Source organism: Pinus tabuliformis, chromosome 9 (genome assembly GCF_031772625.1).
Source record: "Pinus tabuliformis cultivar Carrire ecotype Pingquan chromosome 9, CPIR1, whole genome shotgun sequence".
NCBI classification, from domain to species: domain Eukaryota; kingdom Viridiplantae; phylum Streptophyta; class Pinopsida; order Pinales; family Pinaceae; genus Pinus; species Pinus tabuliformis.
Genome location: NC_142307.1, coordinates 572,170,779 through 572,188,025, shown reverse-complemented (window position 1 = coordinate 572,188,025; position 17,247 = coordinate 572,170,779). Strand labels below are relative to the sequence as shown.

At 38.9% G+C, this 17,247-nt stretch overlaps 1 protein-coding gene across 1 annotated transcript; it reads left to right on the top strand.

Moving 5' to 3' along the window:
• Positions 1-13,089: 13,089 nt before the first annotated feature.
• On the top strand, positions 13,090-14,991 carry LOC149149835 (heparanase-like protein 2). The gene is made up of 5 exons (XM_089440403.1): positions 13,090-13,502; positions 13,589-13,778; positions 13,863-13,988; positions 14,166-14,265; positions 14,632-14,991. Exons 1-5 carry the CDS (start codon positions 13,295-13,297, stop codon positions 14,989-14,991), a joined length of 984 nt encoding a protein of 327 aa, XP_089296529.1. The 5' UTR covers positions 13,090-13,294.
• The last annotated feature ends 2,256 nt before the right edge of the window (positions 14,992-17,247 follow it).

Genomic DNA, 17,247 nt, shown 5'->3' with positions numbered 1-17,247 from the left:
ATTGACTTCATGTCACACAAGTATGAGACCTATGCACAATCTAATTTATAAATAAAATATCTCGCAAATATATATATATATATATATATATATATATATATAGATAGATAGATAGATAGAAATTGAAAAAATATATATTTCTTATGGTTAAAACATTTCAAATAATCTCACTATTTTACATTTTAGCCCTTTTTCAAGTACATTTTTTTGGTCAATTTTGTCTAAACTCCAAGAAATATTTGTTGGAATTATAGATTACACAATCCAAATGCCAAGGGGAATTTCAAGGCATTTTCTCTATTTATTCATTCAAAAATGAAATTGTAACAATGAAAATTCTCATATATATATATATATATATATATATATATATATATATATATATAGAGAGAGAGAGAGAGAGAGAGAGAGAGAGTCAATATTAACCACAGATCCATCAAGCACTAAGCACCGAGAGGGATCAAATTTCTTGAGATACAAATATTTTTCGAAATTTCACACTATAAAAGTGGTTTACACCTCAAAAAGATTGAATCTCTCTCCACCTGTACTAAATCCATAATTAAAATAAATATATATTGGTATAATCTAAATGAAAATATCTCATGAATTAAAGAAACACAAACACAAGACGAGCATCATATTTGATATTTGACCAACAATTCAATGTCCATCTCTAAATTTCCCTTAAAACATTATAACGAATAACTTTGAAATACGAAAAGCCTAACATTCACTAATGAAACAACAAAAAATCCTAGCAAATTCAAAAATTCAAAATATAAAACGTCATTGGATTAGATGAAAACAATAAATCTAAAAAGTTGTGAAAACTTGTAATATTTTTATAGAAATTTCTAAACATGTAATAATTCCCATCTAAGATACAATGCCTTTATTCTCCACCAAGACACGATTCCACATATTACCAGAAGTAAACATGCAATGGAATTATTCTCCAACGGTGCAAGTTTCTCCTGGATAAATTTTGGTAGAAGTAACGATGTGATATCCTTATTCTCCAATAGGATGCAATTTCCCTTACATGCATGACCGGCACTGTAAGGAATTAGTAACCTTATACTCTAAAAGGTAACATGTCACTCAATCATTGGATGGAAATGACATGCCCACTTGCAACCACCCCAACTGGTCAAATTCCCACTTACAAATATGTATTTAGTGGAAGTATTATTTCTAGCTATGATTCTTATTATTTTAATGATTTGGTGGAGATATAATTTACATTGACGATTCAGGTTCTGTTGAAAATGCAACAAGAAAATCTCAGTTTGACTTTTCCTTGGTCAAACTCGAGAAAATTTGAATTTATATTTTAGCAGAAATCTTGGAGATAGTTAACTGATGTGACATGGAACTTATTGTAGAAATTTTTGAATAATATGACACATATTCACAGAGATTATCCTGATTATACACTTATAAGCGGAACATGCATAATACATAACCTCCTCTACGTTGATCATCAATTTATAGAAGCAGAAACATTCACAGGCGTACATAGAAGCATCAATCACACATATCAACACAGTATTTTCCCGGGGAAAGCATCTCGCTAAAAACCCCAACTATCTGTATATTATAGTGATTGAATCATGTAACAATACATAGTAAAATACTCCTCACAAGTACTCAGTACTATCTCCACATGCTACACACAATACAGCTCAGATCTGATCTCCAAATCTCCCCCACTACTTGCCTGCCTCCACAGCTCAATACCTGCTCAAGAATTGATGAGAATGGTTTACCAAACTAGTATTTCACCTGCAAAGAATCACTCACACTGTGTTGGACGTGAGCACAAGCTACAATTCTTGGTATTGGCAAATTCATTGGCATACTCAATCCCTCTGATTGTGAAAATCATCATGCACAGCTATAGTCACAACTGATAGCAATCTGATCCTCTAACACCTGTCCGTGCTGAACTGAACATGCACTGACATGCAACTGAGTTAACTGATGTATTCTATAGTTGCATTATGAGTTAATAACTTGTGAATTAATTAATAACTAATTCACCCAACTCATCTCTAGTCTATTTTCCAGTTAGACTAAATACAACCAGTTTAACAAAGCTAAACTGAACACAACTCCATCAACTGCACCTCCAGTCCACTAAACTCAACTCACTTGAGTTCTAACTGAAGTCCTGCATGCAAATATTAGTCATCCCATAGGTAACCACGTATTTCCTTCTGGGATCTGCATGTACCACATCCGTAGCTCATCCTGAAGTGCTCCAAGAGAATAAGATCAAGTTTATAGTCCAAATATTATTATGAGACAATAATATTTGACTTTTCTATTTTTGACAGCCAGTCTAAAAATAGACTTTGATCACTCATACTGTGATCACTCATACTGTGGTCACCCATATTGTGGTCACCCATACTGTGATCACTCATACTGTGATCACCCATACTGTGATCACCCATACTGTGATCACCCATAATGTGATCATCCCTGCTATGGTCACTCCTGCTGTGATCATCCCTGCTAGGATCCAAAAATAGAACTTGCGCCATAATTTTCCTGCGGGCCCACTTAGTGAAGGCGACTCTTTTCACTAAGCTCCATCATCTTGTTGCATTCTCAACAAGCATTTCTTGTTGCACACTTTTCAACACTCCCTCTCAACAAGAAAGGCTTCCTCTCAAACCTGATCCTGTAACTCTGGAATGTTCTCCATGCAACACATCTGGCCGGTCCACTTGCTCTGTCATCAAAGTCTTTGACTGCTATTGCCTCTGTCGACTGAAGACCCTGCATCTCTGTGCTCTTCAGTATCTGACTGCTCTAGCCTCTGTCACTTTGATCTCTGACTGCATCCGTGCTGCTGCTGGTTCTATCTCCCAGCATTTCATCTGCACTGCACCTCCCAACTGACCTCCCTGTTGGGCTAGAAACACCCTCTGATGTTGAAGCTCTACCTGCTGCTGACAAGTGCTCCCTCTTTGATATCTGCACTACTACAACATCTCCATGCATCTCGCACCATTGCACACCTCTCTGTGCCACCTGGCACTGTGCAAAACACTTGTGCCTCTCACATTGCTGCAGCCTGCTAGCTATGCGCTGTCCTGGGATTCCCTGCACTGTCGCTCTCTCTGCCGCTCCATCCGCATCTGTCTCTACCCAATCAATCAGTTCCTGCTACTACACATTGGGGCTCCCGTAGCAAGGTCTCATCCAACAGGTTGGGTACCTCAAGGATCTTGCCCCTCCTCCTTGGGACAATCAATCCACATCACCCCACCTCCTACCTAGAGGTGTGGCTGCATGCGATCCCTCAGCCCACCTGGCTAGAAGTTTCCCCCTACTGGAGGTCTCTGGATGAGTAGATGTCTCTACTTGATCTCCTCTCAGCTTCCCTTGTTGTGGCTCCTCCACAACCTCCTAAAGCTGCTGCACCAATCGTGGCTCCTCCACAATCGTCTGAGACTTCTTCTGGCTCTACATGTTGAAAGGTAACATACCTTCCCTCTCAACCACCAAGTCTCCATCAATTGCCTCGCTGCTCAAGGCTTTGCATGCATCTTGAACCTCAAGAGCATACAGGTTCTTGACCCGTGAACCCTCCTCATGACAACGAAAGCATCGCACTTTTGATTTGTCAACCTTCTTCCCACCACTGGAAGAACTGGATTCGGAAAGAGAACCCTTCTCCTTCCCCTTCTTCACCTTACTCACTAAGGCACAGTTCTCCTCATCCTGCATGGATGAAGAACCGTCTCTGGTGCTCCGTCTAATCTCCTCCTGCATCAAATATGACCAAGGTCATTCCCAATTTGGCAGTTTCTCCCTTCCATTCACCGAGTCCTGGTAGCTATGCCAACTCTTAAGAAGGTCAAGGAGTGCTAGACTCACCATATTCTCATCCGACAGTCACCCCCACACTTCCCAGTTTCATCCCAGCATTGGGTGAACTTCGTGAGATACTGGGCATACTTTATCCATTCTCACATTTAATGTTTCTAAGTTTATCTCTTGCTTTGGAATTAAATTTGAATTCCACCAGCTCAAAACTCAACCGCTTCCGATCTAGAATTCGTGAGAACAAAGTATTTCTTGTACAGAGATTGACTGTCTGGGCATTCACCGGATATCTCACCTTCCAAAGGAAGGATGAATCCAGAGGCTACCTGGCCCGATTACAGACTCTGCCTGAAGAAATAAAATGTAAACACTTTCTGAATAATAGATCCGATGATCAATCCTCGCTTGATATCCTGTAAAAATCTCTTCTACAAATCAAGCAGCTCTGATACCATGTAGAAATTTTTGAATAATATGACACATATTCACAGATATTATCTTGATTATACACTTATAAGCAGAACATGCATAATACATAAGCTCCTCTACGTTGATCATCAATTTACAGAAGCAGAAACATTCACAGGCGTACATAGAAGCATCAATCACACATATCAACACAGTATTTTCCCAGGGAAAGCATCTTGCTAAAAACCCCAACTATCTGTATATTATAGTGATTGAATCATGTAACAATACATAGTACAATACTCCTCACAAGTACTCAGTACTATCTCCACATGCTACACACAATACAACTTAGATCTGATCTCCAAATCTCCCCCGCTGCTTGCCTGCCTCCACAGCTCAATACCTGCTCAAGAATTGATGAGAATGGTTTACCAAACTCATATTTCACCTGCAAAGAATCACTCACACTGTGTTGGACGTGAGCACAGGCTACAATTCTTGGTATTGACAAATTCACTGGCATACTCAATCGCTCTGATTGTGTAAATCATCATGCACAGCTATAGTCACAACTGATAGCAATCTGATCCTCTAACACCTGTCCCTGCTGAACTGAACGTGCACTAACATGAAACTGAGTTAACTGATGTATTCTATAGTTGCATTATGAGTTAATAACTTGTGAATTAATTAATAACTAATTCACCCAACTCATCTCTAGTCTATTTGCCAGTTAGACTAAATACAACCAATTTAACAAAGCTAAACTGAACACAACTCCATCAATTGCACCTCCAGTCCACTAAACTCAACTCACTTGAGTTCTAACTGAAGTCCTGCATGCAAATATTAGTCATCCCATAGGTGACCACGTATTTCCTTGGGATCTGCATGTACCACATCCGTAGCTCATCCTGAAGTGCTCCAAGAGAATAAGATCAAGTTTATAGTCCAAATATTATTATGAGACAATAATATTTGACTTTTCTATTTTTGACAGCCAGTCTAAAAATAGACTTTGATCACTCATACTGTGATCACTCATACTGTGGTCACCCATACTGTGATCACTCATGCTGTGATCACCCATACTGTGGTCACCCATACTGTGATCATCCCTGCTATGGTCACTCCTGGTGTGATCATCCCTGCTGGGATCCAAAAATAGAACTTGCGCCATAATTTGCCTGCGGGCCCACTTAGTGAAGGTGACTCTTTTCAGTAAGCTCCATCATCTTGTTGCATTCTCAACAAGCATTTCTTGTTGCACACTTTTCAACACTTATCACTCTGTTAACTCAATTAATTCGAGTTGGGGAAGCTTGATTTTAGTTTAGTATGATTGATTTCTAATTTGTAGCAATCTATTTCAGTTAAATTAAGTTATGGTTAGCTAAACTAGTTCTAACTATTAGAGGAACTAGTGGAGGTCAAGTTGCGGAAGTGGAACTTCAACCACACTTAGTGATCAACCAGTTAACTAATCAATTAGCCCAAAATAACTGATGCATGCAGAGAATTTGAGTTACCGAGTTGAGATGGAGATTCCAAGGAACTGTACTATCAGTTGTAGATTATCCCCATGTGTGCAAGTGGTGCATGCAGTCAGAGGAAGGACCAAGAGGAATTGTGCAATCCAATTGAGGGAATTTCCTAAATAATAGAGGCTAATTTCCTCAAGGAACAATGCAAGGAAATAGGAGCTTGGAGGGCTTGAAAATTGACTAAATGTTGGCCAATGTCAGTCAGGCAGGCAGAGAGATAGACCATACACTTGCAAGTTGTGCTCAGGCTTGAGCAAGCATATGTATTCATCTCTATTCGTTAATTAATGCAATACAAATAGGAAGGGTTTTTGAGAAATTTATTTCCCCTAGATAAATCTTTGTGAATGTGTGATGTTTCCTTTTGCATGCCAATGAATTGTGTTCTAGATTGTGAATTAATGTCCGCATAGCAGTAGAGTAGCTTCGAGTCTTGTGATTTAGTAAATTTCATGAGCAGTTTCGAATCTACATCATAAATTTATACATGGTATCAGAGTTGTATTCACAATAGAACAGGAAATTCGAAGTTGGGTCTCAAAGGTTCGAATTTTGGAGATTAGTGTTGTAGGTTTTCTTCAGGACTGAGAAGGTGGCTTTCAATGGACTACGGCTAGAGTATGCCTTGGAAGGCACTTCAAATTTTGTTGCATGGAAGGACAAAATGGAGGTAGTATTGGATGACAATGGGTTGCTAGAATACATCAAGACAGATGTTGCAAAACCTCAAGCATCTAATTCTCAAAACCTTGCTCAGTGGAAGAAAGATGTATCCAAGGCGAGGAGAATCATCTTGGAGGGAGTACGGGATCATATTGTCACAAATATCCATGGAAAAGAAACTTCGTTCGTGATGTGGAAAGCACTGATAGAATTGTTCAAGAATAGTAGTGACCATAGGAAGTTGGCGCTCAAGAATAAACTTCAAAGTATCAAGATGCAGAAGAATGACACAATTTCACAGTATCTGAGCAAGTCTACACAGTGTCATGATGAACTTGGTGGGGTTGGTGTTAATGTCCGTGAAGAAGACTTGGTAGTATAGCCCTTCGAGTCCTTCCCAAGAGCTGGCATAGTTATTAAGATTCGGTGAATGGGAGGGAGAAAATACCAAGTTGGGAGCACCTATGGTCCGACTTGGTGGAAATAAGGCAGAATATCAAATACGGGACTTCATCCAAGGGCGAGGATGAAGAAAACTTTGCCTTGGATGGAAAGGAAAAGAAGGGAAAAGGGAAGAAATCCCAATCCAAACCATAATTCAGTTAAGGGGGCATGAAGAAAGATGTGTCCAAGATCAAGTGCTTTCATTGTCATGAATTCGGGAACTATGCCATGAAGTGTCCACACAAGAAGACAAAAAATAAGACCTCCGGAGGAGTAGTAGGTGAAGCTTTGGCTTCACATTTCGATCTTGATTCTACCCTCATTCTATGCATGGGCAACACAATAATGGGGAGCGTGTGGTACTTGGAATTAGGTGCCTCATTCCATATGACAGGGAATACAAAATATTTTAGTGACCTGGAGTAAAAATACTTGGAGATGCACATTGAGACGGGGGACGATGGAAGGCACATTGCGGCCAATATTGGTACAGTCACCTTTCAGAGGGAGTCGAGCTCCCCCCCAGGCTCAAGGATGTCATGTTTGTTCCGAGCCTAATGAATAATGTTGTCTTTGTTATAGTTTTGGAACACTGTGGTTACGATGTGATCTTCAATAAAGGAATGGCATTCCTGAGCCCCATAGCCATAGGACAGGTGAAGTAGATCAACATTCGTGTAAAGAACCTGTACAAGTTATATGTGGAGGATTGTGATGCATTGAGCACAAAGGAAAGGAAGGTGTAGAGACACGATTTCGGTGAACTTTGGCATAGAAGACTTGGCCATTTGCATCATGGTGCTTTGAAGATCATGCAACAGATAACCATAGGCCTCCCCAAAGGAGCACTTGAGCAGCAGGATGTATGCAAAGTGTGTACTTTGGGAAGTACACAAAACCCACTTTCCATGATCAGGATAGCAAAGCAAATGCAGTCCTTGAAAGGATCTACTCTGATGTACGTCGACCTTTCTCAATAGCCTCCACTTCAAGGCACAAATATTTTATCATTTTCATTGATGACTTCTCATGGAAGTGTTAGATATTATTCATATGGAAGAAGGATGAGACATTCTCCAAGTTTGTAGAGTTCAAGGCATTGGTTGAGAAAGAAACTGACAAGAAGGGGAAGGATCTTAAAAGCGATAACGGAGGTGGGTACGTGTCGAATGAATTTAAAAATTTATGTTCAAAAGAAGGCATTCAATGAGATTTGACAACACCCTAAAACCCATAGCATAATGGGGTGGTTGAGAGGAAGAAGTGCAACATTGTGGGCGCAGCAAGGGTGATGTTGCATGATCAGGACCTACCTCTACATTTGTGGGCCAATGAATGAAACACAATAATCTATTTGCAGAACCAAAGGGATCGTCAAATTATTGGCATGATTATACCAGAGGAGGATTTCTCGGAAGGAAGTCGGATGTGTTGCACTTTAGAATTTTTGGAGCCTATGTTTACTACCATGTCTCCAAAGAATCATGGAAGAAGCTAGAGCTGACAACAGAATTGGGGGTATTTGTAGGTTACACAGAAGCTACCCATAACTATCGTGTGTACTTTCGATCCCTCAAAAAGATAGGTGTGTCAAGGGATGTAAAATTTGATGAAGACAAAGCCATGTGGTGCTCTCTTGAGAGGGAACTTCAGATCCCACCAGAAGAGGAACTCTTAGCTCCAAAGGAGGAACCTCAAGAAGTTGTGGAGAAACCACAAGTTGAGGAGCAGAGAGTCGAGACAACCACTCAAGTAGAAGCATCCAAATAAGTGTTTGGTCAATTTAGACCTTGAAATGTTAAGCAATGTGAAATCTAACTTAAACTACATAAAAGAAACTAATCACACTACTTTAACTTTCTCTTAACCTTTTGCCTTTCAGCTGAATTTATCATGTAAGAAACAGTTATGAATAAGTCAAGTAATGTGAGTTCTAAAGCAAACTAAATCAAGCTATACTAAGTGATATTTTGGCTCCCATAAAGTTATTTGATTATGGAAAAGGAACCATCAATAGATGAACAACTTGATATCTAAGAGCAGAAAGTAAATATGCAAGTTAAAGAAATGATAGTAAGGAAAATCAAAACTGCAAAACAATGAAGGTCAGCAACATAGACAAGATGATCACGCATGCCACTAGTTATGAAAAGAAAAGAAGGAAAATTGTCCCGGGATTGGCTAAGAAACCTGCATAACGCACTGATTAGTCATGAACATAAAAGTGCAGAAATGTAAATCAACAGAAATCAAAGTTTATGTACAGCTAATATACATGTTGAAAAGAAATAAAAACGCAGCAATTTAAAAGATATCTGTACAGCTAATATACATGAAACAAGAAAAAGAAATGCAAGAAATTAAAGGTTACTGTACAGGGCTTCAGCAAACAGGGGCCCTCTGCCTACTTCAGCCGGTTCAAGGAGCAGTTATACGCTTAAATGCAAAACAGTCTTCTCATGTATTGAACATCAAATGTAAAGTACAGTGGGGAGCTCAAAATTACATACAAAACGATTAACTCTACAGCGTTCAAGGACGCTTTATTTATAAGGAGAAAGCAAACTACTTTAACGAGATCTATGCTATTCAACCAGCTGTTTAAAAACACGTGAATCCTCTGCGTCCCCGGATCTAGGTAACTGTCATCGTGTTCATTCAATCTGGAGAGTATGGCTGTTGGATTCGTGCTTCTAGATTGTCTCCGTGGCTAAGGATGATGCCACATAGCTTCACGTGCTCAAAAACAGAGCAACACAGAGCCGTGCCACCGCTGAACACTTCTGTTGACCGGTATTTGCCTCTTCGTTGACCGCGGGCTTTTATGGCTGTTATAGGTGATCTGGAGGGACACGTCCCATGTCCTTGACTCCTGGAACTTGCCCATGTGGCTCATCTTCTCGGAGGACACCTGTAACATATCATTTAATAAAACAGCTACGGAATCCTGTGCTGTCTACAGAAACCTGGATCAGCTGCGGAAACCTGTGTTGGCTGCGGAAACGCAGCACTCTGAACCAAAATTCTAAACCAAACAACAGTCATTAGCATAGTTAGAAAACCATGTAAAAAGTCCTAAAATACAATGATTTAATCAACTTGTTGGATGAAATGAGTGGGAAAAGAAGGAAATGAATGGGAAAAGGAGGCTGAGAGGGTGTGTAAGGAGGTACAGGTTCAAGGCTCTACAAGAAGGTAGGAAAAGGACCAAGTTGAGAGACTTGTGAAGGATGTGAGGGAGAATGTGGGTGATCCTTCAAATTAGTGCAAATAGAGAAAGTGACCAAATCTATTATAAACAATATTTTTTTGGAAGCGGTCCCAAGACCGGTAGACAAATCAATTGTGGGTTCGAGATGGATCTTCAAGGTGAAGCATGCAACAAATGGAAGCATAGAAAAGTACAAGGCCAAATTTGTGGCCAAGGGGTACTCTCAGGTTGAGGGAATTGACTATGAGGAGACCTTTTCTCCTATAGCAAGGTACTCATCCATCAGATCAATCCTTGCTCTAGCTGCACATATGTGGTGGAAGATCCACCAGATGGATGTGAAAACAACATTCCTCAATGGAGTTATTGAGGAGGAGGTGTATATCAAGAAACTATAAGGTTTCGAGATTTTTGATCGAACGTTTCATGTGTGCATACTTAAGTGAGCATTGTACAGTCTCAAGCAAACACCTTGTGCTTGGTCTCACGGGTTTGGGCTTCACCAAAAGTGAAGCGGATGCAAACCTCTATCATATTTTGGTAGAAGGTAAATTGTTGATTATTGTCTTATATGTTGATGATTTGATTTTGATTAGTGATGAGTCATTGATCAAATCTTGCAAGGAGGACCTTGCAAGAGATTTTCAAATTAAGGACATGGGTCTCATGCACTACTTCCCCAAATTGGAAGTATGGCAAGGTGATGGGGAAATGTTTGTCTCTCAGGGCAAGTATGACAACGAGATACTTCAAAGATTCTTCACGGACATATGCAAACTCCCCTAGCTACCAACTAGAGGAAATATGATGCCAATTCAGGTGAGGAAGTAGATGCCATTATTTACCAGCAATTGGTGGGTTCACTAATTTATCTTGTGAACGCACAACTAGATATGTGCTATGCATTCAACCAACTGAGCCAAGCTATGGTTAGGCCAACCAAACTATTTTGGAGGGAAGCTAAGCATGTTCTATGGTACCTCAAAGGCACTATCCAGTTTGGACTATGGTATAGACGGACAGAGGGAGTGAAGCTATGTAGCTTCACAGATTCAGATTGGGTGGGGAGTCCATTAGATCGAAAGAGTACATCAGGTGGAATTTTCAGTGTTGGGTCCACAACGGTTTCTTGGTATAATAGGAAGCAAATATATGTGGCACTCAGCTCGGCAGAAGTAGAATACATGGCTACTATCCAAGTAGCATGTGAGGCGATGTGGATGAGAAAGATACTTGTTGGATTGTTTGGTCAGATGATGTGTCCAACTGTGATCTAGTGTGATAATCAAAGTTGCATCAAGCACCCTAAAATCTTGTTTTTCACAATCGATCCAAGCATATAGATATCTAGTATCACCATCTACGAGATTGCGTGCAAAGGCGAATAATGTTGTTGCAGTACATTCCGACAGAGGAACAAGATGCTTACATTTTGACAAAGGCCTTGTCAAGAGGGAAGTTTGAGTTCCATAGGTGCGGGACAGGGGTGGTGTATAATCCCTTTCTTGTTGAGAGGGAGTGTTGAAAATGTAGCAAGAAAATCTCAGGTTGACTTTTCCTTGGTCAAACTAGAGAAAATTCGAATTTCTATTTTAGTAGAAATCTTAGTGGTAGTTAACTGAGGTGACATGGCACTTGTCACTCAATTAACTCAGTTAATTCGAGTTTGGGAAGCTTGAGTTCATTTCAGTATGATTGATTTATAATTTTTAGAAATATATTTCAGTTAAATTGAGTTATGGTCAGTTAAACTAGTTTTAATTGTTAGAGGAACTAGTGGAGGTCAAGTTTTGGAAGTGGAACTTCAACCACACTCAGTGATCAACCAGTTAACTAATCAATTAGCCCAAAATAACTGATGCACGCATATAATTTGAGTTACCCAGTTGAGATGGAGATTCCAAGGCAATGTACTATCAGTTGTAGACTATTCCCATGTGTACAGGTGGTGCATGTAGTCAGAGGAAGGACCTAGAGGAATTGTGCAATCCAATTGAGAGAATTGCCTAAATAATGGGGGCTAATTTCCTCAAGGAATAGTGCAAGGAAATAGGAGCTTGGGGAGCTTGAAAATTGGATAAGTTTTGGCGAGAGTCATTCAATCAAGTAGAGAGATAGACCATACACTTGCAGGTTGTGCTCAAGCTTGAGAAAGCATATGCACACATCTCTATTCTTTGATTAATGCAATACAGATAGGAATGAGTTTTGAGCAGTTGATTTCCCCTAGATAAATATGTGCATGTGTGATGTTTCTTTTTGCATGTCAATGATTTGTGTTCTAGATTGTGAATTAATTTCCACATAGCAGTAGAGTAGCATCGAGTCTTGTGATTTAGTAAATTTCATGAGCAGTTTCAAATCTAGATCATAAATTTCTACAGGTTCTTTATGGATTCATGTTCTTTATCGATCTTTCTCCACCTTGGTTTAATATGAACTATGAGGCCGGATTATGGACAATTGATCTCCCATCAATAGATCATATCCACAAGGGAAATGACTCACTAGGTGTGGTACTCGGATGGAGGGAAAAAAAGTGATTCATCACTCATATATGTATCCTTGTTATTAAATGAAACGAAGCATAATATGATTTTAGTAAGTTTACTTTTTCAGTTAATTTTTTATATATAACTTAAATTTTATCAAAATGTGAAATAACATAATAAATTTAATTTTTAATTTTTAAATGTGGAATAAAATAATAAATTTAATTTTTAAATATATTTTTTTCAAAATGATATATCTATATATATATATATATAGAGAGAGAGAGAGAGAGAGAGAGAGAGATTTCACTAAATGATGAATTACTTACATATTTACGCTGTAAGGCATTTCCCTTTGAAATTAACTCCCCTTTTTGTCCACTTGTCATCATTGTGCACCCTAAGATGATATGTTAGACGATTCAAAAAGGCTCAACCGTTTGATCAGGGGAAAGTAGTTACTAATTCGTTGCAAGCTGAAAGTAGTTACTAATTCGTTCACTTTCTGCGAGCTTCTACTACTTGCGAAATGGGGCAACCATCACCGCATCTCGACGCCATCACACTTGTGTTCTCTGTTGTGTATATGTTCATAGAAATATTGGGCATATACAGAGAATGCTGGCCATCGCACTTGTGTTCTCTGCTGTGTATATGTTCACAGAAATATTGGGCATATACAGAGAATGTTGAGCATCAGTTCGAAGCAGTATGCAGCTGATGTAATTCAGCGTGATAAGATTCTGAAACAGATTTACAAGGATTTTCAAAAGAAACCACTCCTCATAGCACCTGATGGATTTTTTGAAGCCGACTGGTTTAAGGAGATTATTCGGCAAACAGGACCAAACATTTTGGATGTTGTTAAACATCATATCTACAATCTTGGGGCAGGTGCAGACAATAAATTCTATAGTTTTCATTAAAATCTTTGATAGTATGATGTTCTTATAGGACATTAACCTTTATCTCCTGATCAGGTGTGGATGAGCACCTTGTGGAAAAGATATTGGATCCATCTTATCTGAGTCGAGAAGCATCCACATTCAAGAGTGTGAAAGCCATTTTGCAGGAATATGGGCCTTGGTCAAGTGTATGGGTGGGTGAAGCTGGTGGGACTTATAACAGTGGGCACCATCTCGTCACTAATGCTTTTATATTTAGTTTTTGGTAAGCTCAGTTTTCTTAACATTCAATGTTTATTATACTCTTTGGAATTGAAATATCAATAATTATTCATTGCATTGCGATCAGGTATTTAGATCAGCTTGGCATGGCATCTACGTATAATACCAAGTCTTACTGCAGACAAAGCTTGATTGGTGGTAACTATGGCCTTTTAAACCCAACGACTTATGTGCCAAATCTTGATTATTACAGGTAAAACTTTATGACCTAATATCTACTTATTAAATTGGTTATACCAATGCCAATCTAATGGAGAAGTTTATAGCAGATTTTTCTGCAGGATAAGGGTCATGGAGAGAACTAAAATTGTTCACCCATCTTTGGACATGGGCATAGTGCTAACATTTGTTAGGGTAAATTATGTTGCAGTGCACTTCTCTGGCATCAACCAATGGGAAAACGTGTTCTTTCAACAATTTCTAAAGGAACAAAATATTTGCATGCTTATGCACATTGTACTAAGAATGCGGTAAGTATGGAGAAACTATGAAGATTGTAGAAGAACTAATATTTATCTGGTAACAAAAGGTCCAATTAGGATTACTTCTGTAGCTAAGCCTCTGTAATGCAAAATATATAAGGATAATCATAATTTGCATACTTATTCCTTTCTTGATCCTCATCACTTCGGTAAAGAGGACAGAAACTAGGGTTTTAGTTAGTTTATTATTTGTTGCATTCGATATTCTGTCCAATCATTTTCTCATTGAATGCATACTTAGCAGCAGTATGGATGTGGTAAAATGAATTAGGGTATTAATATGAAACCCCCTTTTCTTTCTTTCTTTTAACGACTCCATCTAATCTTTCTGTGTGGTCATTTTTTCACAACCAGAGAGGAATCACTTTACTGTTGATCAACTTTAGTAGGGACACTCGTACCTCTGTGCAACTCTCTACCATTTTAGGAATTTTCACAGAAGAAATGGATATAGTCTTGAAGTTTTCAAATGCCAAGGAGCTGAGGAATTTGATTTCAAGATTGAGACTTAAGTATCATTTGACAACTAAAGATGGTAATTTCAACAGCCAAACTATGCTTCTCAATGGGAAAATTCTTTATGTGACCCCTGAGGGTGAGATACCTTCTTTAGAGTTGATGACTGTTGATGCCGACAAACGTATTTCTGTAGCACCTCTCTCTATTGCATTTGTGTCTCTTCCAGATGTTCAATTTCCAGCATGCAGCAATTAGGGATTTATGTGTATATGTTCACAGAAATATTGGGCATATACAGAGAATGCTGAGAGAATGTTGTAAGATGAGCTTGCAGATTGTGAGAATACATGCTCACAAGTTTGGAACTTAGAAAACAGTTTTCGTCAAGCCCTCTGAGAGAAATGTGGGTGTGGACTTGTCATAATTCATTGCCATTGATACAGGCCTGCAAAAGATTTAAATAGGTATGATTTTCTTCCTCGCATAGTGGCCTCGAGACTACATTTCTAGCATTACATGTTTAGGTTTAGGTACCTTGATTTTGCTTTTGTGATTGTATTAGATTAAGGGAGCTTGCAGATTGTGTAGGTTGTGGATCAGGTCGCTGAACACCCAGCTCTAGCACAAATCCCATGCAAAGTGCAGAGGTCGAGCATCAACAGAAGCACTATGTACTCCTATAATGGAGTGCATTTCGCAGAGAAAGGTCTGGGTATTCTCCATTGGTGCAGAGATTTTCGAAGTCATGCCCTCACTCTTCGTGGTGGAGTTTCAAAAAATTAAAGGAGATTCGTTGGAATACAATATTTATTATTTGTTGCATTCGATATTTTGTCCAATCATTTTCTCATTGAATGCATACTTAGCAGCAGTATGGATGTGGTAAAACGAATTAGGGTATTAATATGAAACCCCCTTTTCTTTCTTTCTTTTACGACTCCATCTAATCTTTCTATGTGGTCATTTTTTCACAACCAGAGAGGAATCACTTTACTGTTGATCAACTTTAGTAGGGACACTCGTACCTCTATGCAACTCTCTACCATTTTAGGAATTTTCGCAGAAGAAATGGATACAGTCTTGAAGTTTTCAAATGCCAAGGAGCTGAGGAATTTGATTGCAAGATCGAGACTGAAGTATCATTTGATAGCTAAAGATGGTAATCTCAACAGCCAAACTATGCTTCTCAATGGGAAAATTCTTTATGTGACCCCTGAGGGTGAGATACCTTCTTTAGAGTTGATGACTGTTGATGTCGACAAACGTATTTCTGTAGCACCTCTCTCTATTGCATTTGTGTCTCTTCCAGATGTTCAATTGCCAGCATGCAGCAATTAGGGATTTATGTGTATATGTTCACAGAAATATTGGGCATATACAGAGAATGCTGAGAGAATGTTGTAAGATGAGCTTGCAGATTGTGAGAATACACGCTCACAAGTTTGGAACTTAGAAAATAGTTTCCGTCAAGCCCTCTGAGAAAAATGTGGGCGTGGACTTGTCGCAATTCATTGGCATTGATACAGGCCTGCAAAAGATTTAAATAGGTATGATTTTCTTCCTCGCATAGTGGCCTCGAGACTACATTTCTGGCATTACATGTTCAGGTTTAGGTACCTTGCTTTTGCTTCTGTGACCGTATTAGATTAAGGGAGCTTGCAGATTGTGCAGGTCGTGGATCAGGCCGTTGATCACCCAGCTCTAGCACAAATCCCATGCAAAGAGCAGAGGTCGAGCATCAACAGAAGCACTCTGTACTCCTATAATGGAGTGCATTTCGCAGAGAAAGGTCTGGGTATTCTCCATTGATGCAGAGATTTTCGAAGTCACGCCCTCGCTCTTCGTGGTGGAGCTTCGAAAAACTGAAGGGGATTCGTTGGAATACAATAAGTTCTACAGTGAGGATCTAAAGCCCGGCCTCAAAGACACCATTTAGACATGGGATGGAAACAAACAATAAATATATATTCGCTGTGTATACTACATGATTTTTTCTGCAATGTTTTTTAGGATTAAGTTAAAGTTGTTATGTTCTGAGTTTTCTTCATCAGTTTGAGGCAATGCTAAAGCATTGTTCACAGAAATCAGGCTGCAAGTTTCCTGCAATGTTTATTCAGATTAAGTTAAAGTTATGTTGTGAACAAGCAATCTTTCTGTTTCCTGACAATTTCCTGAGAATCATTACAATATCATACCATTTCTGGTGACATAATTAACAGTTCATGGCTAAACACTCTCCTACAAGATGCTTTTATGGATTGAAACAATCGAACATGTTTAAAATGGCAAAGCCTTGTTTAAGTAGAAAAACGGTACCCAGTTTAAGGAGCTTTTGATTAATTTGGAAAAAACTGCCTGGATATCCCACCATCTCATGCGAATCAACTATTAATATATCGATGCTTTTATCTTTAGATTAGAATAGACAATTATTTGTTGAATACAATATCGTACCATTTCTGGTGACATATAATTAACAGTTCATGGCTAAAAACTCTCCTACAAGATGCT

Bases quoted from the DNA above. Each gene is read 5' to 3' on its own strand.
- LOC149149835 (XM_089440403.1), top strand. From the start codon at position 13,295: ATGTTGAGCATCAGTTCGAAGCAGTATGCAGCTGATGTAATTCAGCGT. The intron at 13,503-13,588 runs GTGCAGACAATA...TCTCCTGATCAG, and splicing joins TATCTACAATCTTGGGGCAG to GTGTGGATGAGCACCTTGTG. The intron at 13,989-14,165 runs GTAAAACTTTAT...ATTATGTTGCAG, and splicing joins CCAAATCTTGATTATTACAG to TGCACTTCTCTGGCATCAAC.